The sequence below is a fragment of the Choristoneura fumiferana genome, chromosome 24 (assembly GCF_025370935.1).
Source record: "Choristoneura fumiferana chromosome 24, NRCan_CFum_1, whole genome shotgun sequence".
Taxonomy (NCBI): domain Eukaryota; kingdom Metazoa; phylum Arthropoda; class Insecta; order Lepidoptera; family Tortricidae; genus Choristoneura; species Choristoneura fumiferana.
Window position 1 is genome coordinate 2,648,960 of NC_133495.1, and position 20,249 is coordinate 2,669,208.

General features: G+C 40.5%; 2 protein-coding genes across 6 annotated transcripts in view; one reads left to right on the forward strand and one right to left on the reverse strand.

Moving 5' to 3' along the window:
• Window positions 1-5,474, reverse strand: part of LOC141441817 (malonate--CoA ligase ACSF3, mitochondrial-like) — a 47,445-nt gene extending 41,971 nt beyond the window's left edge. For 2 of the 3 annotated variants that reach the window (XM_074106694.1, XM_074106693.1), the window contains exon 1: window positions 4,999-5,474. In XM_074106694.1, the coding sequence (XP_073962795.1) occupies window positions 4,999-5,167 (169 nt within the window). In that variant the 5' untranslated portion in view covers window positions 5,168-5,474. The remainder of the gene's footprint in view (window positions 1-4,998) is intronic. The other variant, XM_074106695.1, reaches the window with a different exon arrangement.
• Window positions 5,475-7,028: 1,554 nt separating this feature from the next.
• LOC141441816 (mediator of RNA polymerase II transcription subunit 25-like) overlaps window positions 7,029-20,249 on the forward strand; it is a 28,603-nt gene continuing 15,382 nt past the window's right edge. For all 3 annotated transcript variants that reach the window (XM_074106690.1, XM_074106691.1, XM_074106692.1), the window contains exons 1-11: window positions 7,029-7,372; window positions 8,649-8,807; window positions 11,324-11,487; window positions 13,239-13,393; window positions 14,470-14,570; window positions 15,721-15,886; window positions 16,443-16,589; window positions 17,345-17,542; window positions 18,377-18,520; window positions 18,977-19,085; window positions 19,886-19,998. In XM_074106690.1, the coding sequence (XP_073962791.1) occupies window positions 7,251-7,372; window positions 8,649-8,807; window positions 11,324-11,487; window positions 13,239-13,393; window positions 14,470-14,570; window positions 15,721-15,886; window positions 16,443-16,589; window positions 17,345-17,542; window positions 18,377-18,520; window positions 18,977-19,085; window positions 19,886-19,998 (1,578 nt within the window). In that variant the 5' untranslated portion in view covers window positions 7,029-7,250. The remainder of the gene's footprint in view (window positions 7,373-8,648; window positions 8,808-11,323; window positions 11,488-13,238; window positions 13,394-14,469; window positions 14,571-15,720; window positions 15,887-16,442; window positions 16,590-17,344; window positions 17,543-18,376; window positions 18,521-18,976; window positions 19,086-19,885; window positions 19,999-20,249) is intronic.

The following is a 20,249-nucleotide window of genomic DNA, read 5'->3' on the forward strand; positions in this document are numbered from 1 at the left end:
CTTTATTCCTTGGTGACGGGAGTGTCGGTACTCGGTAAGTAGTTTTGTATGGTTTTTAGTGACTAATCCTTAATTTAATTTTTCTTTTTCTTTGTGCGGGTAGTCTATGCCAGCAATCTCATGAACGAGAATGCTGACCAGATGATCCTGGGAGGGGGGATGGGATTTTCGCCCAGTGGTTGATAAAAATATATCCTTAGCTGAACATGTAGAGTTTGAGAAAAGCCAGGCAGAACTTCCTTGGTCAACGGTAATGGGTGATAAAAATAGGAGGGCTCGTGATAGAAAGCGAAATAAAAATAAAATCGGAGCAAATGGCAGGTCCCGTAAAGTCCCTTCAAGGGACGCGTCTAATCTAGGGCTTCCATCCCGGGAATCGAGACTCTCGGTTTTCCGAGAGTCTCGACTCGAACCATTTTCGGTCCCGAGACTGAAGTTCCAGTCTCGGTGATTTTCGAGACTTCGAGACTTATTTTATTCAGTCCAGCAAGACCGGACTTGTGATTGTTTACAGTCAATTATTTGGAACAAGTGTCTTTTCAAAAGACAATCCGTTATTTACGATGGTGGGTCAAAAACATTTTCTTTTGTTTTAAGAAGTCTTCTTTTTTGGCCCGGGTACTGCCTACATTTTGAAAACTTCCGAATAAGGACATTACAACTTTAACTTATGATATTAAAATTTTACAGGCCACAGAGACAATTTACGTATTATAATGCCTATACGATAATTAAAATCAAATAAACTTTCATAAGTACCTCAAAAAATCCACTATACGTTAAATACTTTAATTAGCTAGGTAAACTGTGGTTATACTGTGATGATTATGTTGTTCACTACATGATAGTATTTAACGACGATGCATGGAAGAAATTGTATTTCGTCATCTACATATTTTATACCTACCTACCCCAAGCGGATTCATTGCATTGCAGTCACTAACTAAGCCATAAAAACGGATAGAAGATTATGCGATCTTAACTCTTAGTAAGAGGAGATAAGGAGCAATTGTTGTTACACTCATAAGGCCATACTGCTAGGGAAATGTCATGGTTTAGGACATACTCGTATGCTAAGTTTTCTAGTTTTTGAAAATTTTTACTTAAAGTGTAATTAACCGAAATTGCATTTTTGGACATGCATCCTTTTGAATTAGGATTTTTTTTTCGTGATATTTCAAGTCGCCCGCTCTTCTCCCGCTACTTTTTTATGTGCAACTACGACGACTATGACTTCAAATTCGGACCACCCAAAAGGATTTGTCGAAAAAGGAAGTCTCGAAATTTCGAGACTCCCGGGACTGAAGATATTATAGTCTCGTCTCAGTCCCGAGACTCAAAATTATTTCCGAGACTGGACGCCCAAGACGCGTCGTCTGCGTCTTCCACGAGATGCTCAGATATCTCTGACAAAAGCCCGTTTAACTGACACGCCGATGCAATTGGGTCAAGAAAATTGTGACCTTATCACGGACCCTCTGACCGATCCCCTGACTCAGACCCAACATCGCCCTTTACACCTATCGGGCGTGAACGATACTCAGACCGTGATCAGGGACCTTTTGTAGTCCACGTGCAAAAGTTAGAGAACGCCGCTAATTCTGGTACTATACTGCATCCTATATCGTTTGGACTTTTCCTCCAAAAAAGATTGAGAGAGTTTCCCAACGTTGTTGAAGGTAGTATTAAAAGAATTGGTCGCAACAGAGTGTCTGTTAGTTTCCAATCGGCCGACGACGCTAATTCCTTTTTAAGTTCACCGACTTTAACACAGCAGAAATATAGGGCTTTTGTACCCTCATTCAACGTCACCAGACTTGGACTTGTTAGAGGAGCCCCCTCCAAATGGTCCCCAGAAGAGGTTCTGGAATTCATTCAGGTTCCTGAAAATTCCGGAAGCGCTCGCCCCATAAAAATCAGACGGCTTAAGTATAAAAAAGACGGTACTGATGGGACATATTGCTGGCTACCCTCAGAAACTATAGTTATCACATTTGATGGACAAACCTTGCCAAGTAGGATATACATGTGCTTTAACTCCCTTCCGGTAGAACATTACAAATTGCCAACGATTTAGTGTTTCCGTTGCTGCCGATTTGGGCATACAAAGGAAAAATGCCGCTCGCTTCCTAGATGCTACCGTTGCGGAGATTCCCACACTGGCGATAAGTGTTCTGTAGACCCTCAGGAGGGTTACTGTTGCAATTTTCCCCAGGGATTGAGTATGGGACACTTCGCTAACAGTAAAGTTTGTCCAGAATTTAACCACAGAATAATTAATAGTACTACCGTACAGAAGGGACTCTCTCGAACAAAAGTCAAGTTTAGGTATAAATCGTTGCCTACTCTTACGACTTGAGATGGAGAGACACCGACGCCACCGGCGTGATCGCCGCTCTCTGAGCACTACTGTACGGGCGATGAAAGTGCAAATGACAGTCCCGGTGATGAGGATTGCGACCCGAGGGGCGCCTTGTCTTCTCCTGCCGGAGTCATCATTTGATAATCATGACGACGGTGAAGTGGGTGCTACAGGGGGTCCCGTGTCTTCTCTGTCGGAGTCTCCACCAAGTGAGCCGACGCTGCCGGCTGTTTCCGACACGTCTCGTTCACGTCGCGTACGTAAAACACGAGGTAATGTGCCACACCATCTCAGAGACTATGATTTATCTATGATAGCAGAAGGGCATTCGCCAGATGAGCCTAGATCATACTGCGAAGCCATGCAATCTTCTGAAAAAGATGAATGGCAGAAGACAATGCGTTGTGAGTATGAGTCTTTAATTAAAAGCAAGGTATGGATTTTGGTAGACAGACCTGCAGATGAAAACATAGTCAAGTGTAAATGGGTTTACAAGAAAAAACTCGACACCTCAGGTAAGCCTGTCAAATTTAAAGCTAGGTTGGTAGCCCGCGGCTTTAGTCAGGTAGAGGGCATTGACTATACGGACACCTTTGCACCTGTCTTGCATTTTCTATTGCTACAGAATTAGACCTAGACGTAGACCATATTGATGTAACAACTGCATTTCTAAATGGCGAATTAAACGAAAAGATTTTATGGAGCAGCCTTTAGGCTTTAAGAACTGTGATAAGGTTTGTTTGCTTAAAATGTGGAATATCAAAATGCATGATTTCTTAGCTCAGAATAATTTTGCTCAGAGTAAATGTGAGCCATGTATTTATACAAAGAAGACAAAGACTGAATATATTATTGTTGCATTATATGTTGATGATTTTTATATATTCCACAATAATTGTATTAATAATATTTTACAACTTTTACAAACTAATTTTGAAGTCCGACAATTGGGCAAATTAAGTAATTGTTTAGGAATGAATGTTTGTAGAGGAAATGGCATCACAACTTTGGATCAAACTGAATACATAAAGCGATTATTATTCAAATATAATATGACAGATTGTAAACCTGTTTCAACACCTTTACCGGTTAATTGTAAATTACAGAAATCAAGACAGTTATTAGGAAGTTTAATGTATCTATCAGTCTCTACTAGACCGGACATATCTTTTGCATGCAGCCAACTTAGTATGTTCAACACATTTCGATGAGAATCATTGGCGCATGGCGAAGCGTGTGTTCCGTTACCTAAAAGGTACCTACTATTAATTATGGCATTTGTTTCACAAAAAGCAATAATTTTAATCTTACCGCATACGCTGACGCAGATTGGGTCAATAACCTTTCAGACCACAATTCCTATACTGGTTTTGTGATTAAGTTAGGATCTAATGTAATTAACTGGGAGGCTAGAAAGAAAGCAACAGTGTATTTCTCTTTCAAGTTGTGAATCACAATATGTAGCTCTTGAAGATTGTTTACAGGACATATGTTTTGTACGAAATTTCCTGACAGAAATTATGAACAAAACTTTTGATACTGTCAATTATAATGATAGCCAAAGTGCTCAAAAATTACTGTTAGTCAAAGAGCACTCCCACAGAAGAACAAAGCATATAGATCTAAGGTATCATTTTATTAAAGATCTGATTCAAAAGGGACACTTAAATGTGGGTAGCAGACATTTTAACAAAACCTTTGTGCTGAAAAACATTGTAAATTTATGCTGGGACTTAATGTTAAGCCTTCAAAATGTCGATAGCTTTACCTCTACTTGTTTTTGATATTCATTCTTATCTTGTATAATTTTAGATGCATGCCTTATCAATCACTATATTAATGTGTATGTGTTTTTCACTAGACTAAGCCTGCGGCATGTAATTAATTATAAGTATGCTTTATGTAGAGCCATACTTGTAGTTTTTTTTTTGGCATGTAAAGTGTAAGGAGTGTTGGAAATTGTGTAGTACCCTTAACATGTATTGTCTATGTATACTCTATGCTACTGAGCTAGAACTGTTTCCGGGTCTGTTCGTTCGGTTCCTCTCACTCGCTTGATAATATGGCTCTGCAAAAGTCACACCCAATTTTATATTTCTAATGTGTTTCAATGTGATAGTTAATCTTGTATTTTATCCGTCTACATCTACTATTTGATGTGACAAATTGTAATTGTGATTTGTGAAGCATCGATACAAGCCGTAATGCGGTTTAACGTTGCGATAAATGATTTATTAGTGATTAATTAGTGTTAGGTTCAACTATGACCAAAACAAGCCAGAATTGTAATATATGCATTTTTCTTTGTGAAAATTCAGTGTCTAGTATGTATTTCAACCATTATAGAAAACATACTGTATAGATTTTGAACATATACATTATGAAAATATGCATTTTGTGCCCCATATGACTAAGAACCATTATGCGTTGTAACCATTATATATTTTGACCACTATGCATTTCAAGCTTATGCGTTTAGAACTTATCTCAAATAACTTTATATATTTTGATACATTATATTTTATAATTTTCGGTATTTCAACTGTATGTATTTCAACCGATATGTATTTTAAATTTATACATTATAATACGTACCCGTAATAAAGTCATTCACTGCCATGAATTTGTAACCTTACCTGCTTTAATGTCGGTATTGTAAGAAGTCAGCAGCTCAGTGTTGACTTCTTCTTGAACAGCAGTTCCAGTGACGCTACCGGCGAACCGTCTGCATGATGTTGATGTAACTGACGCAGAATGCCGATGATACCGGCCAAAAACACGAAACGAGCGAAGATACACTGCCATTATAAGACCGATGGATAGGATGATTTTACTTATATCATTTAGTTTTGAACAGCTTATTATCAATTACAATACAACAATATGACTTATCGAATTGCAATTTTGACTGAAGTTTTGACAGAGAAAAAGACGTTTGAAAATGATTTATTTATTTGTTATTTTTTTGCCTTAGTTATTATTCTGAGGAAAATTACTTAAACTTTGAACTTCAACTTCACCTTTTTATGCTTTTGGCAACCGACGTATCTGAAAGAAAACAAATGACACAAAAATACAAAAACTACGAAGTTAACTTTAGTTTAGTTGCCAATGTTGCCATGTTTACTTTACTTACTACTTATGCACAGACCATCTAATAGAAGTAAGTAGTCGGGTAACTTCCATATTTTGCACTTTGTTTGTTAGTGACGTGACGTCATTCTGAAGTTTATAGCAGCTAAATTAAATTTGTACAAATTTTTTCACCAATTTTGTTTACGCATTTTTAGGGTTCTGGAGCCAAAATGGCAAAAACGGAACCCTTATAGTTTCGCCATGTCTGTCTGTTTGTCTGTCCGTCCGCGGCTTTGCTCAGGGACTATCAATGCTAGAAAGCTGTAATTTTGCAAGTATATATGTAAAGTATGCCGACAAAATGGTACAATAAAAAATTCAACAAAAAATTTTTTAGGGTACCTCCCATAGATGTAAAGTGGGGGTGTTTTTTTTTTCTCATTCAACCCTATAGTGTGGGGTATCGATGGATAGGTATTTCAGTGATTGGTTTGCGAAATATTCAACTTTAAAGTGCAAATTTTCATTAAAATCGGGCGTCCCACCGTTTCCACCCACTGGTTTAGATTTTAGAGCCCCCCCTCTAAAATCTAAACCAGTGGGTGGAAAAATTTGAAAAAAATCCAGGATGGTAGTAAGTATATCAAACTTAAAAGGAAAACTATAACGACTAAGTTTGCTTGAGAATTAATTAGTTTAAGAGTAAAAAGCAGCCTAAGGTATAAAATATACCTAAACTTGGAAAATTCCATATAAAATACGAAATCCTTATATTTTTTTTTAGTAAGTACTTAATTTTTTCGTAAAGGCTACGAAACCCTATTTTGGGCGTGTCTGACACGCTCATGGCCGGTTTTTTTTAAATTTAGATCGTGAACTTTAATTACCTCCCTAATTGCAGGTGGTAGGACCTTGTGCAAGATCCGCCCGGATTGCTACCACCATCTTGCTCGCTAATCCTGCCGTGAAGCAGCAGTGCTTGCACTGTTGTGTTTCGGCGTGGAGAGTAAGACAGCCGGTGAAATTACTGGCACGTGAGGTATTCCATCTTAGGCCTCTAGGTTGGCAACGCGTCTGCAATACCCCTGGTGTTGCAGATGTTTATGGGCGGTGGTGATCTCTTACATCAGGAGACCCATTTGCTCGTTTGCCATCCAGTCAAATAAAAAAAAAAAAAAAATCCTACGTGTGTAGTATCTTTAAGTAGTCCGTGATTCCCTATTTCTACCCTTTCTATACTTCTCTTTTATTATGCTCCCAACTTTCTTTTATTTGGAACTTTGGAGATACATGGTAACTTTAAAGTTTACTGCGGTAAATGAAATAAACGCACTTTTTACGTAATTTCAACTCTTTGATGCTATACGAATAATAGTAATGTCCCTAAAATTGATGATTATCAAGAAAAATAAAATGTATCAAGAACTCGTATCGTATTGTCGAATTTCAAAAAATAATCTTTTTAGTTTTATGAGGAATTGTTTTAGGAAAAGCATTTTTTCATAGTTCCAAAACATCTTTTGTCTGTCTTGTGTCACGTATGTGTCACGATTGTCACGAATGACACTGACAGGATAACAATCCATGACAGTCTGTCAGCAATGCAAAAAAATGCAATAATCGTATTAGTACCTGTAGAGAATAATGCATAGGTCTTCTTGGCATAATACGTAGTTGTTTGTATTGTAATTGTAGTTGTATTTGTTTGCACAGCAAGAAAACAGCAACATTATTAACATATTTTTAATATAAACTGCAACATGTTTGGCCATTCATAATAGATTTTTAAAAGTAAACTCACTAAACCTTAAATATGGTGGTGAATGCCCCCGAGACGCCAGTGGCAGCGGAATTGATCTTCATCATCGAAGCCACTTCTACAAATGGGGCATTTATAAATGAATTAAAAACTAATTACATTGTGCCTACTCTTGAGTAAGTTCGGAATAGTTCATATCATAATGTGTGGTTTAATCCATACTTCCATACTATTAATATTTTAAATGCGAAAGTGTGTGTGTTTTTATGTTTGTGTTTGAAACGGAGCGACGGCTTGACGTGATTTTTGGCATAGATATAGTTTATGGGCCCAAGAGTGTAATGCACAGTTCCCGAGGGAACAGTGCGCGATAACCGAATCCACGCGGGCGCAGCAGCTGACAAAAGCCAGTACTATTATAATACAGTAGTTATACACTGCAGAAAAATCCAACGTCAAGTTTTACATTAATAAGTACTTACATGTTCGAGTGCTTTACTTGCTTTCACATTTACTTGGTAGGTTTCTTGATAGTAGATGGAACATGAGACCTTTTTTTTTTCGACTGGATGGCAAACAAGCAAGTGGGTCTCCTGATCGTAAGAGATCACCACCGCCCATAAACATCTGCAACACCAGGGGTATTGCAGATGCGTTGCCAACCTAGAGGCCTAAGATGGGATACCTCAAGTGTCAGTAATTTCATGGGCTGTCTTACTCTCCACGCAAACAAAAGTGCAAGCACTGCTGCTTCAGGGCAGGATTACCAAGCAAGATGGTGGTAGAAATCCGGGCGGACCTTGCACAAGGTCCTACCACCTGCAAACTTAATCTTAAATGAACTTAATTTATTTAATTTGATAGATATGCATACTTACAAATAGCGATTGTAAAACTGATTTATTTGCTTATTACAAAATATAATACATAGCCAATGCTGATGGTAGAAATAAGTGTTATGACCTGCTTATGGTGTACTCCTATAGTAAATATTTATATTGTGTACTATGTATGGTTTATATCAATCCAATTTATACAAAGTGTAAACAAACCGATTTTATAAAATATCTTGTATAAAACCCAGTGGATTGAATCAATAACACATTCATCTATAATTTGTGTCTTTTAACTAGACTTATAATCACTATTTCCTCCAAAATTTAATTTTCATTTGAAAAATCTTTGTCAAAATCTGACGTTATTTCTTGAATGAAACATGGGTATAATCTGTAACAGCATAGACTAGCATAAAGATGGTGGAAAATTTGACATTTTAAAAATAGATTAAGTACTGCTTGTTAAAATTAAAAAATAGTTACTGCTTTTATAATTGAATAAACAATCTGGAATTAAATCAAGTATTGTAAATAATAAAATAGACAAAAATACTTTGATCTATTCAATTAATCTTCACTTGTACTTTATTAAGCAACTGGTACTTTATTTTTGCAGGTATTTCCACGGAGGCACATTGGAGGAAGGTGGCGGGAATGGCTCTGTGTATGGAATAGTGACTTACCAGGCTGCGGACAATCTACTGGGTTTGCCAGTGGCTACTTATGGACCGTTCACCTGCCCACAGACTGTTGTAGAAACAATTGACAAGATTCAGTCAGTATTTTTATTGTTATGGATCCTATTTGAGTTGAAACCCTATCTGCTGATCTGAAAATTTATATAGTTTTTTAAATCTTAGATTTTTGTTGAAGCAAATACTTACTAGTGTCACCTAGTGTAATAAATGCGAAAGCATGTCTGTCTGTTTCTGTTACCTATTCACGCATAAATTGCTGAAACGGTGTTGAAATTTGGTGTGGTTCTTCTCCTAGAAAATGGCATGGCATAGTCCCCGCGGGATAGCAATTTTAACAAATTTTACGCAGATACAGTCGCCGGCAAAAGTTGATGCTAATGAAAACAAATAATATCTTATACTAATTATCTTTCATCCCAGCCTATATACGTCCCACTGCTGGGCACAGGCCTCCTCTCAGAACAAGAGGCCTTGGGCCATAGTTCCCACATGGGCCCAGTGCGGATTGGGAACTTCGCACGCACCATTGAATCGCTTCGCAGGTTTGTGCAGGTTTCCTCACGATGTTTTCCTTCACCGCAAAGCTCATGGTAAATTTCAAATGTAATTCCGCACATGAGTTTCGAAAAACTCAGAGGTGCGAGCCGGGGTTCTAACCCACGACCCTCTGCTTGAGAGGCGATAGGTCAAACCACTAGGCCACCACGGCTTCGACTAATTATCTTTACAAAACTGTCCTATTAGCTTAATGCTACGCTTAATAACAAATCTATCTATGAGGGTTCTCGACAGGCAAAAGATCGCTAGATGGCGTTAGTATCAGTCTTGCTTGCGATTGGCTCATTTAACGTGGGGCCACATGCAATCGCTCGACGCTCGTTTCCAGTGTCACATCTGGTCACGTGACATTTAGCGATAAAGCTGAAAATGTTGAGCTTTATCGCTGGAAAAAGAAACCTCTTCAATTTCGGTAAAAACACTGTTATTTATTTTTTTCATTCACTCCAATTTATCTTATTTGTACCACTGCCACGATTGCTATTAAATGAGATTAAGAAAATACAAACAACCGAAATATAGATGCACAGAAAAACCAGAAAAATAAAACCAGCGCTGGGAATCGAACCCAGGTCCTCGGCATTCCGTGCCGCGTGCTATACCGCTACACCACCGCTGGACAGTGGAGCAGACACGAATTTCTCCTATGCACTACATATCTCAGCTTGTTGTTTCCTATTTAGTCACTTAAGCATATCTTCGATATGGGTTTTACGGGATGACCGTAAAAGTAACAAAAATTTGGAGTTGAAATAAATAATACAAAAGACTCCAAAAAATCAATCTTAATGTGATTAAGAAATCAGCTTCCAAGGCCAAGATCTATCTTGCAAGAAGCCATCTTGTCGCTGCTGCTCGAGCGACGGCTCAGGCTTGAAATGTCTGTTTTCCTAAAATGTACAATTCCCAAAACGTTTGCGTTTTCACAATGTTAGCACTTCTATTTTGTCAGCTTTCTCAAAATGTCTGCTATTTAAAATGTGTACAATCTCAGGAAGTCGTCTATTCCTAATGTTTACATTCCTATAATATTAGCATTACTATAATTTCTGCTTTCCCGTTATGTTCACTTTTTTAAATACTAATAAAACTATAGTCTTGTTATGTTTGTTTTCCCATAATGTCTGCTTTATTTTCAAATCAATCCTCGCAACACATCCTCGCACACATCCTTCTATTGTTTTGTATCTACAAAAACCTCGCTTCGCTGAGCTGTTTCCACCAGAGATGTGCTATGCGAGGATGCGTAAATGAAGCGTTTCTATTGGTTGATGAAAAACATATTCCTCGCAACACATCCTCGCACATCTCTGGTGGAAACGCTGCTTTAGAACCAAATATTTTTCGTTCTCAACCGGTTTCGTACCCGAACGAAGGGATTTTTGTAGAGTTTTTTACTTAAATCAATGCTAATAAATGTGAAAGTAACTCAGTCCGTCTGTCTGTTACTCTTTCACGGTTAAACCGCTAAACCGATTTAGATGAAATTTGAAGACCATGATTGGAGATATTTCGGGAATAAGACTTTTCTGGAATGCCAACGTTATAAGAAGGCGGATATTTTGAGGTTGCAGATATTTTGAGAATAAGCACTTTCTGAAAAGCGAACATTATACAAAAACTGTCATTCTTGGAGACAGGCAATTTTAAATAGCTGACATTTTGAGAAGCTGACATTATGGAAAAGACGTGTTGACATTATGAAAAGTAGACATTTTGCGAAAAATACATTTTAGGGAAAACGGTTATTTTAGGCCTGAGCCCGAGCGACTTGACACTACTTTTTTGAGTCGCGGAAATTCAAAATCACCTTCAAAATGGGGTCACGTGACCAGATTTATCGCTGCAATTTAGCGACTAGCGACTAAATGTGGGGGATTGTTATTAATATTCAGCCAATCGCGCGAGCGACGCAAATGTTAAACGGACCTCACGACACTAACGCCATCTAGCGATATTTTGCGTGTCGAATAACCCTCATGAATTGAAGTATACAAAAAACATGAAATAATGTAAAAATAATGTCGCTACCCAGATTTATTGGAGGCCAAGCTGAGAGCAGAGCCTGCATAACAGAAGCTCTAGTGGCTGCGGCAGCTTGCTTCGAGGAGCTTGGACGGACGGACGTGTCGCGTCATGTTCTGCTCTTGTGCTCTTCACCACCGTACTCGGCGTATGCTGGGGGTTTGGTGCCCCACGGTGAGTAACCAAAAACTTACTCTACGTTTGAGTCATGATAATTTTCTTGAGGTGTACAATGGATCTACAAAAAAAAACTTGGGGAAAGTAATGTTGTAGTAACCCGGGTATGGTCACAGAATAATTTAAAGTACAGAAGCCTCACTGCCATACAAGTGTCGTTTAGGCATAAGAATCGTGCCTCTCTGTCCATCGCATAACTCGTATTCACTGGCACGCGGCACGTGTAGTGGAATAACACACTCTAGGGGGCCCCAGCCATCTACTTGTAGCGGAAAATAAAATCGCAAAGTGTGTGAGTGAGTGTGATGCGCGAATTTTTTTGTTGAGGTTTTAAGCACTCCAGGTGGTCATGTCAGCCTCATGGGTGCTCGCTCAGTTCCGTACACAAGGGACAGATCAAAAAAGTGGTATATTAGAGCCAACAATTGACCTGGCCATTGTGCATGAAACCCAAACACCCTAGAATTTTTCTCAACTCTGAATTCCGAACACATTCCAACAAAAAATGGGGCAAGTCTTCTACTTCTGACAAATCAGCCAGCGGTAACGGCAATTTCAGCCAGTTAGCGGTATCGGCAATTTTTGAAAAAAATATTAGTTTTTCTTTTACAAATGTACAATTGAAGGGTCCACGGAAAGAAAGTGTCTAGTCACCTAAGCAACTTTTTGAGTTATAGCGGTTTGAAAGTTAGTCATCACGAACAATTACTATGGTTACCATTTATTTAAAAGATAAAAAAATAGATTTTATATTGTTTTCAGATTATTTAATTCAATGGTAAGTCATAGTACTTTGTGAGCTCTATATTTTGAGATTAAAATCTCAATTTTAAAAAAAGGTGACTAGGCATGTTCTCTCCGTGGACCCTTCAATTTTACTCGCAAATGTGATGAAAAACATTGTATGTCGCACGGGCGGTACTAGAATTACAAACATCGACTCGACTTCGGGCTTCTAATCGACTCTCGTTCGTAATTTCTTACTTACCGCCCTTAAGACACAATGAACTGTCTGGCTGCGTTTCCACCAAAGATGTGTAAAAGTGTTTGTCATGAACGAATAGAAACACTTGATTTACCTGTCCTTGCACAGCACAGCTCTAACTCTAGTGGAAACAGCTGAGAGGAGCGAGGTGGGGTAAATGAAGCGTTTCTATTGGTTCATGAAAAACACATGAAACTACCGTGAGACTCACTCATATTAAATGATATTGTAACGGATAACTCACGTCTTAAACCGAGTTTAGCTCGAAATGTTTCGGGCTATTTGTTTATTTATTTTTATTTTTAACCGGGATTGCGGTTGGTCGGTACCCCCGAGTTGGAAAACAGTATTAGATACTCGTGCTGCGTCATCGGTTGGTGTGAACGTGCCTTTACGGAGCGATGTTGTTAGTGTTGTGTGCTATCCTACATTAGACATTGATAATAAAAATGACGATAAAAATGCGGGTAGTTGTGCGCCGGTGTTAGTTTCGTCGGGCAGTCGCGCGAGCAGAGCGGTGGCGCGTAGTGTGCGTGTTGCGGCAGCCGCCGAGTCGCGTGCTCCTGAGAGGAAGGGCTACGAAATAGCCCGAAACATGTCGAGCTAAACTCGGTTTAAGACGTGAGCTATCCGTTACAATATCATTTAACATGAAAAACACATTCCTTGCAACACATCCTCGCCCATCTCTGGTGGAAACAGAGCCTAAGGTGGCAAGGGTGAATGCCATAAAAAAAATGTAATAATGTCAATGTTGGTGTAGGTGCTCCAGGGACGGTGGAACTGGCGGCGCGTCTGCTGGGGTCGAGCGGCGTGCAGGTGTCGATAGCGGCGGCGCGGCGGCTGCCGGCGCTGCTGGCGCTGTACGAGCAGGCCGGCGGAGAGCTGGCGCTGGCACAGCAACGGAGCTATGCTAAGGTGCGTGTGTGTGTGGTGGGGGGGGGGGGGGTTACGCTGAGGTATGTGTTAGGCCCAAACACGGTGAAACGCAACTGCAACGAAACTACAACTTCTAATTACTTTTGAGTTTCATTTAAGTTTATGCCATGACTCCTTATGAGATATTTTGAAACCGGGTTGAAACTGCGTTGCGTTTGGACATGGGTAATCTTAACTCCGCGAAGTGATCTGACTCACTAGATCCAGCTTCGGTGTCGGTACCGAATCCGCTTATTGAATCCGACTCCTTTAATGACTCCGGTTCTTTCGAGCGATTATTAGTTTATCTATGGCCGATCCGGCCCGGCTCGGTTCGGTCGGTACCAAGGTCAAGGTACTGAACTGAAGGTGACTGAAGTACCGATTCGTTTCGTCCTTTTGATGTTGAAAAATTCTAAATTGCGTAAGCCTGCCTGCCTAGTGATTCCAAACATTATTATGATTTAAATTCTGTACCATAAGACCTATTTTTAGCTGCAATTTTTGTTTAATATTTCGTGAAATTAAGTGTCGCCCGCTCCGGTCGTATTATATTGTGTTTTAATTCTATCTCATTTCTTTCCAATATAACCGAGCGAGTAGTCCGAGTACCGACGTAGGTACCGGCTCACTCAGCGCCCGACCAAACATAATAAGATCCGATCCGAGCCGAGCCAAATAGTGGAGCGAGTGAGTGGGACGGCGATCACGAGCCGCTCGATCCGGCCGGACTTGGTCGGAGTTAGTAACTCCGGAGTCGATAAGATTTGAAAGGAGTCATTAAGGGATTCGGATCCGCTTGAGGATCTGACTCTTTTGAATCTTCAGATCCGGATTTACCCATCTCTAGTTGCGTTGCGTTGCGTCATGTGCGCGGTCTCTCATAAGGAGTCATGGCATAAAATAAAATGTAACTCAAAAGTAACTAGAAGCTGCAGTTTCTTTGCAGTTCCGTTTCACCGTGTGTGCTGGGCCTTCGGTTTGTTGCTCCTTCACCATCACCACCCTGATAAAAGATGTCTCGTCTCTTTTAACCGACGAGGAAACGCAGGCTAATAATAACGTGATGTTGTCAGGACCCGCGGCACCTGGTGCTGCTCCGCGGGTACAGCCTCAAGGAGCGGCCGCCGAGCCCCGCGCCGCCGCCCGCGCCCGAGATACAGCCCGACATCTACGGGTCAGTACACTCACTATACAGGGTATGCCTGGAGATAGGGTCAAGGGAACGTCCTGGTACAGGATCTCAACTATCAACTTAAAAAATTGCAAGTACTGTAGGTAAATCAACTCTTAAGTGTATGTTATTCTGTCTTGTAAATCAGGAGGCATCAGTGATACACATTGTTTAAAAGAATGTTTGCAATGGTCAAGGAAACTGAGTCACGTACCAGGGTTGGAATTACTATTAGTGTGCTTAATTTAACCGCCAATACGTTTTCTATCGTACAGTCACCAGCATTAATATCTGCCACAGTTGAGCGCGCAAAAATATCTGACACGTCCTTCCGGCCCTAGAAATAGAGTCGTATCAGATATTTATGCACGCTTGTTGTGGTAGATATTGGTGCTGGTGACTGTACGTGCCCGTATCGCCACCTACACCGAAACTATATGACATTTTGTCTTAATTATAAGACTGCGGCGAAATGAGCTGGATAATTTTTGTCTTATAATTCAGACAATGGCGGTTAAAGGGTTAAAAGATGAGCTATGAAGGAATAGCCTTAAAACTGACACAATATCTAACTTTTAGTGGTTTTGTATTAAACAACATTTACTTGCAACTCAGGAGATGTTACCATGGCAACAAGCTACGCTAAAAAGTTGATTGACTCTACAAATCGACATAATTTTTAACTTTCTCATACAAAAAAGTGTGTGTGTCTTTACACACACACACGCAGACAAACACACACACGCGCACGCACCACACACACACACACACACACACACACACACACGCACACACACACGCGCACACGCACGCACATATTTTAAGCGGTTCTCTAATTTTTCACCAAAACCATATGTTTCCCAAATAATTCATTTCCTAACCGCTTCATATGGACGGACGATTTTTGTCTGAAACTGTAAATATATTAGGATTGTTATAAAACAAACTATACGCTCTGCAGGATAGTCCTGAAACATATCCTGAATAGTTTACAGTTTTAGAAAAACATTGTTCGTCCGTATGAAACTGTTGGAAAATGAATCATTTGCGAAAAGCCAGGATCCCAACTAGAGGTCTTCAGGGGGGGCGTATGTCCAACAGCGGACGTCCTGCGGGTGATGTGACGATGGTCAAAATGTGCTTTTCCTACCAGGCAAGGTCGTGGCGCGCCGGCGCCGGCGCCGCGCCCGCCGGCCCCGTTCCCGGCGCGCGCGCCGCCGCGCGGCAACTGGCTCGCGCCGCCGCGGAACCCTCTGTACGCGAACAACTCTGCGTTACTCACGCAACTGGCCCAGCCCTCGTACCCGCCGCCACCGCAGGTATGCCTACTAACCACTGGGTGACACTATTTACCGGCCCGGATAATACCGACATGGAAATGCCGACCCGACATGTCCTGTTCACGCTCATAGAAACTGATGTCTGACTTGAGTTTGTATGGACCTGTACACGAATAATTGGGTCGGTATTTCCATGTCAGTATTATCCGAGCCTACTGGGCAGTGCTGGGTCCACTTATTCTAATTTGTTATAACAAGGATTGATTTTTATTTTTTATTTTTATTTTATTGGACTTGATGGCAAACGAGCAAGTGGGTCTCCTGATGGTAAGAGATCACCACCGCCCATAGACACCTGCAACACCAGAGGGATTGCAGATGCGTCGCCAACCTAGAGGCCTAAATTGGGATACCTCAAGTGCCAGTAATTTCACCGGATGTCTTACTCTCCACGCCAAAATACAACAGTGCAAGCACTGCTGCTTTACGGCAGGATTAGCGAGCAAGATGGTGGTAGCAATCCGGGCGGACCTTGCACGCGTTCCTACCACCTACCCCTGGTAGTGTGTAGAACTTTAATCGTAGCGTTTTTTAGCCGGGCATCCAGCGCATGCCGGGAATGCTGGCGGGTCCGTCGGCGGCGCCGCAGCGCACCTACATCTGGAGCGGCGTGCTCGAGTGGATGGAGAAGGGAAAGAACCCCGGCGACCAGCAGAAGGTCACCAAGCACCTGCCTTGCCAGGTCAGTAGAACCTGCCGGGATCGCCGTGTGAAGTCGGGAGTTGAGTCTAAGACAGTTGACGAGCAAAACGCAAGACATACGGGACGGGTGCGGGTCGAGAGTGCGACGGTCCGTCTTCTCGATATCGGTGCGGTTTATACCGTATATCTACCAATATGGGCTCTAAATTCCAAATTTCACCGAAATTCGTGCAGTTATTCTAGCTTGAATAAGTAACAAACGAAAATTCCTGTGAAAATTCCCGAAAATTACATCGTGGTTTTCATGGGCGTTGCATTAAAAATAACCAAGTCAAAATTCATAACTCTAAGCCTTACGGTTGTTATTACGAGATTTTATCTCTATACCGTGGGAAAATCGCTTAAAAAGTATTATGCTACATGTCCAGAATTCATTTTAGTATAAGGTGGCCATTTACTGAATGGCCAGTAATTGACACCTTATACTAAAAATGAACTCTGTTTATAGTTGACTAGAATTCCTTTTTAGCGTAAGGTGGTCATAGTTATCGAATGGCCAGTAATTGACACCTTATACTAAAAATGAACTCTGTTTATAGTTGACTAGAATTCCTTTTTAGCGTAAGGTGGGCATAGTTATCGAATGGCCAGTAATTGACACCTTATACTAAAAATGAACTCTGTTTATAGGTGACTGGCATTAATTTTTAGTGTAAGGTGCCCAGTAATTGACAATTTACCCTAGTAGGATCGTGAACAAATACCGGTGACTTGAAAATACACGCATCTTTCCAGGTGTCAGCTAATTCCAAAGACATAGAGCCGGAACTGAAAGTGGACACGTGGCCCAACAAACTTCTAATGCAGCTGATGCCGAAGCAGCTGATCAGCAACATCGGGGGACAGTACCTCAAGGACAGCAAGTCAGTGCTCTTCCATCTCCAGCAGAACGAGGCGCTGGACGCTTTGACTAAAGTCATGGTCAACGGATTCGTGAGTATAACATCATTTTGTGACACTACTCTAAGTCGCTCAGCGAGCTTTGTAAAGGGCAATGCTCGGAGTTTCTCTGAAGAATCGAATTCGTTACGAGGCGATCCGACAGAACTAAAGTCATCGACGTAGCTCATCGGATAAGCAGGTATTGTCAAGTTTTAATTTATAAAACATATGAAAAATAGACAATACGGTATTTGACAACTCCTGATTTTGCCATATCTTAATATTATTATGAAAATATAGATATACAGATAGTGTTTAGCGAAGAGAAAATTAAAATCGGTTGAAAAATGGATTTATAGTGATTTTTTGAAAAATCTATATACCTGTCTCTTTCTCAAACGCTTTTCTCTATGCAGCAAGTATGGCGGTACTGGCGTGTGACGTCACATGCCAGTATGTCTTTCTCTGTCTAATCTTTAATTTCAAACCTTTATAACTTTGTTATTTGTAAAGGTAGCTTAAAAATTGTTTTTTTATTCGATAACATGCATTGTGTAGTTTTAATTTATAAAACATATACAAAATAGTCAAATACCGTTATATACCGTATTGTCATTTTTGAAATAGCAATTACTTTACTTATACAATAAGGGGCTGTTTCACCATCCATTGATTAGCGTTAACCGACGGTTAAATCAGATGCCGTCTCCGTCTATTCGATCAAAACAAATAGAGACGGCATCACACCTAACCGCCAGTTAACACTAATCAATGGATGGTGAAACAGCCCCTAAATATCAATATGTGCCAATTGTCCCCATGTTGCCCCATTTGGCCGTCACTGCCCTGAGATAACCAGGTCTATTCATCATGTATTGTTTTCAGGCGGGTTGTGTGCATTTCTCCCCGATGTCGTCGCCCCCCCAGTGCGACATCAAAGTACTGATCCTTCTGTACACACCGGACAAGAAGGCCTATCTTGGCTTCATACCCAACAACCAAGCAACATTTGTTGACAGACTTAGAAAGGTTAGTAAACATATACCCGAAGTATGCTTCTAAAATTCGAAGGTTTTTTGGAGCTCATGGACTGTACATCATTATTATCTTTACTTAAAAACAAAATCTTAAGTACCTAAGTATCAAAAAGTGATTAAAATTGCCTTAAGGAACAATAATGAACATACTCAAAGCGGTCTTCAGATGCTCTATCCTGCTTTTACACGTGCGTAAGAGGATAGGAGTGCCCAAAAAAATTTACCGCCATCATATTTACAGCTTTAATTCAGATGTAGTAATGTTTTGCCATCGTTTTTCTCCGTTAAAGTTCGTATTTATCATGCTTTCTCAACTAACTTACTGAAGTTCACTGAAGCTGAATGAGATAGCAAAATTAATAAATACGAGCTTATCCGACAATATACGATGGAAAAACAGTCACTACATCGGTACAATTTAATTAATAACTGCTTATGCGTCGTGCAGGTGATCCAGCAACAGAAGATAACGCAGATAATCAACAAGCAGATACCGGGCACGGCGGCCAGCGCGCCGGGGGGCATGGGGCCTTCCATGACCACCAATACCATGGCCGGTAAATACACCCTCCTAATAACTTAACACTTAAGTTTGAACCGTTTAGGTTTTGTACATTAAATAGTAATAATCTTTTCTTATAGCGTACTTTTGGTTTCCGTACCCTAGTGGGTGAAAATGGAATCTTTGGGACCACTTTTTTGTCCGTCCGTCTGTATAGAATAGACCGTTTTTCTCATAGTCAGTATTGCCAACTCCTAGAAACTCGAGTCGCTAAACTCAAAATCAAAAGTCGCTAAAATTAATTCCGCCATGAGTGAGTGGACTCAGGACTTTGTCTGCGAGAGACACAAGAGGCCACTGGTGGTCTGAAAGGTTGGGATACGAAAAAAAAACTTAAATTAGTGTTTTTTTTTTTTTTTTTAATACGAGTAGCTAAAGCTAGAGCATAAACGAATAGAGCTTTAATTAAATAAAGTTTGAATTTTGTGCGCAAGCGCGTTTGTCGCATTCCACAAAGATCTCTTGGCACTGTATAATTCTCGTCGTCGTCGAGTTGACAAAAAATGTATCATAGTCTATGATCCTGGAACAACTAGAACTTTAAATGAAAAGTAAAAAATATTTTTGTTTGTTGTTTTACTTTATGTCGTGGCAACACTGTTCATAGTCTAAGATCCGTTAAGAACAAACGGACTTAAAAAAATAAAAAATAATTTTCAGTTCAATTCTGGCCCTCCTATTAAGAAATATCTGTCAGTTTTTGGCCTCCTATCAAGAAAGTTTGCCCACGTGGTGTAGTGGGTATCTAAAGAAACAGTCATAAAGAAAGGTTCCATGGTTGTGATGTGTGCGCAGGCGGCGGCACGATGCAGCCGTCGATGTCGCCGGCGGGCATCGCGGGCGCGCTGGCGCCGCTGCAGCCCGCGCCCTCCCCGCAGGGCATCGTGCAGCAGATGCAGCACCCACAGGTACACTACACAACTATGGGCTCAGCACTACCACCACCTGACACCAATAACACTAAGGAGTTGTTTCACCATTCATTGATTAAATTTTATGCGACGGATATATTTGATGCCCATAGCCCGTTATCAAGCGGGCAGTTTGGTGGCTGCCTAATATCAGTGATGCTCAATACAAACTATCCAAGTCTCGCCGTTGTAGCTATGTATGGGAACACCAAAACTTATCTGAAAACTCATTAAAAAAAGTTTTTTAT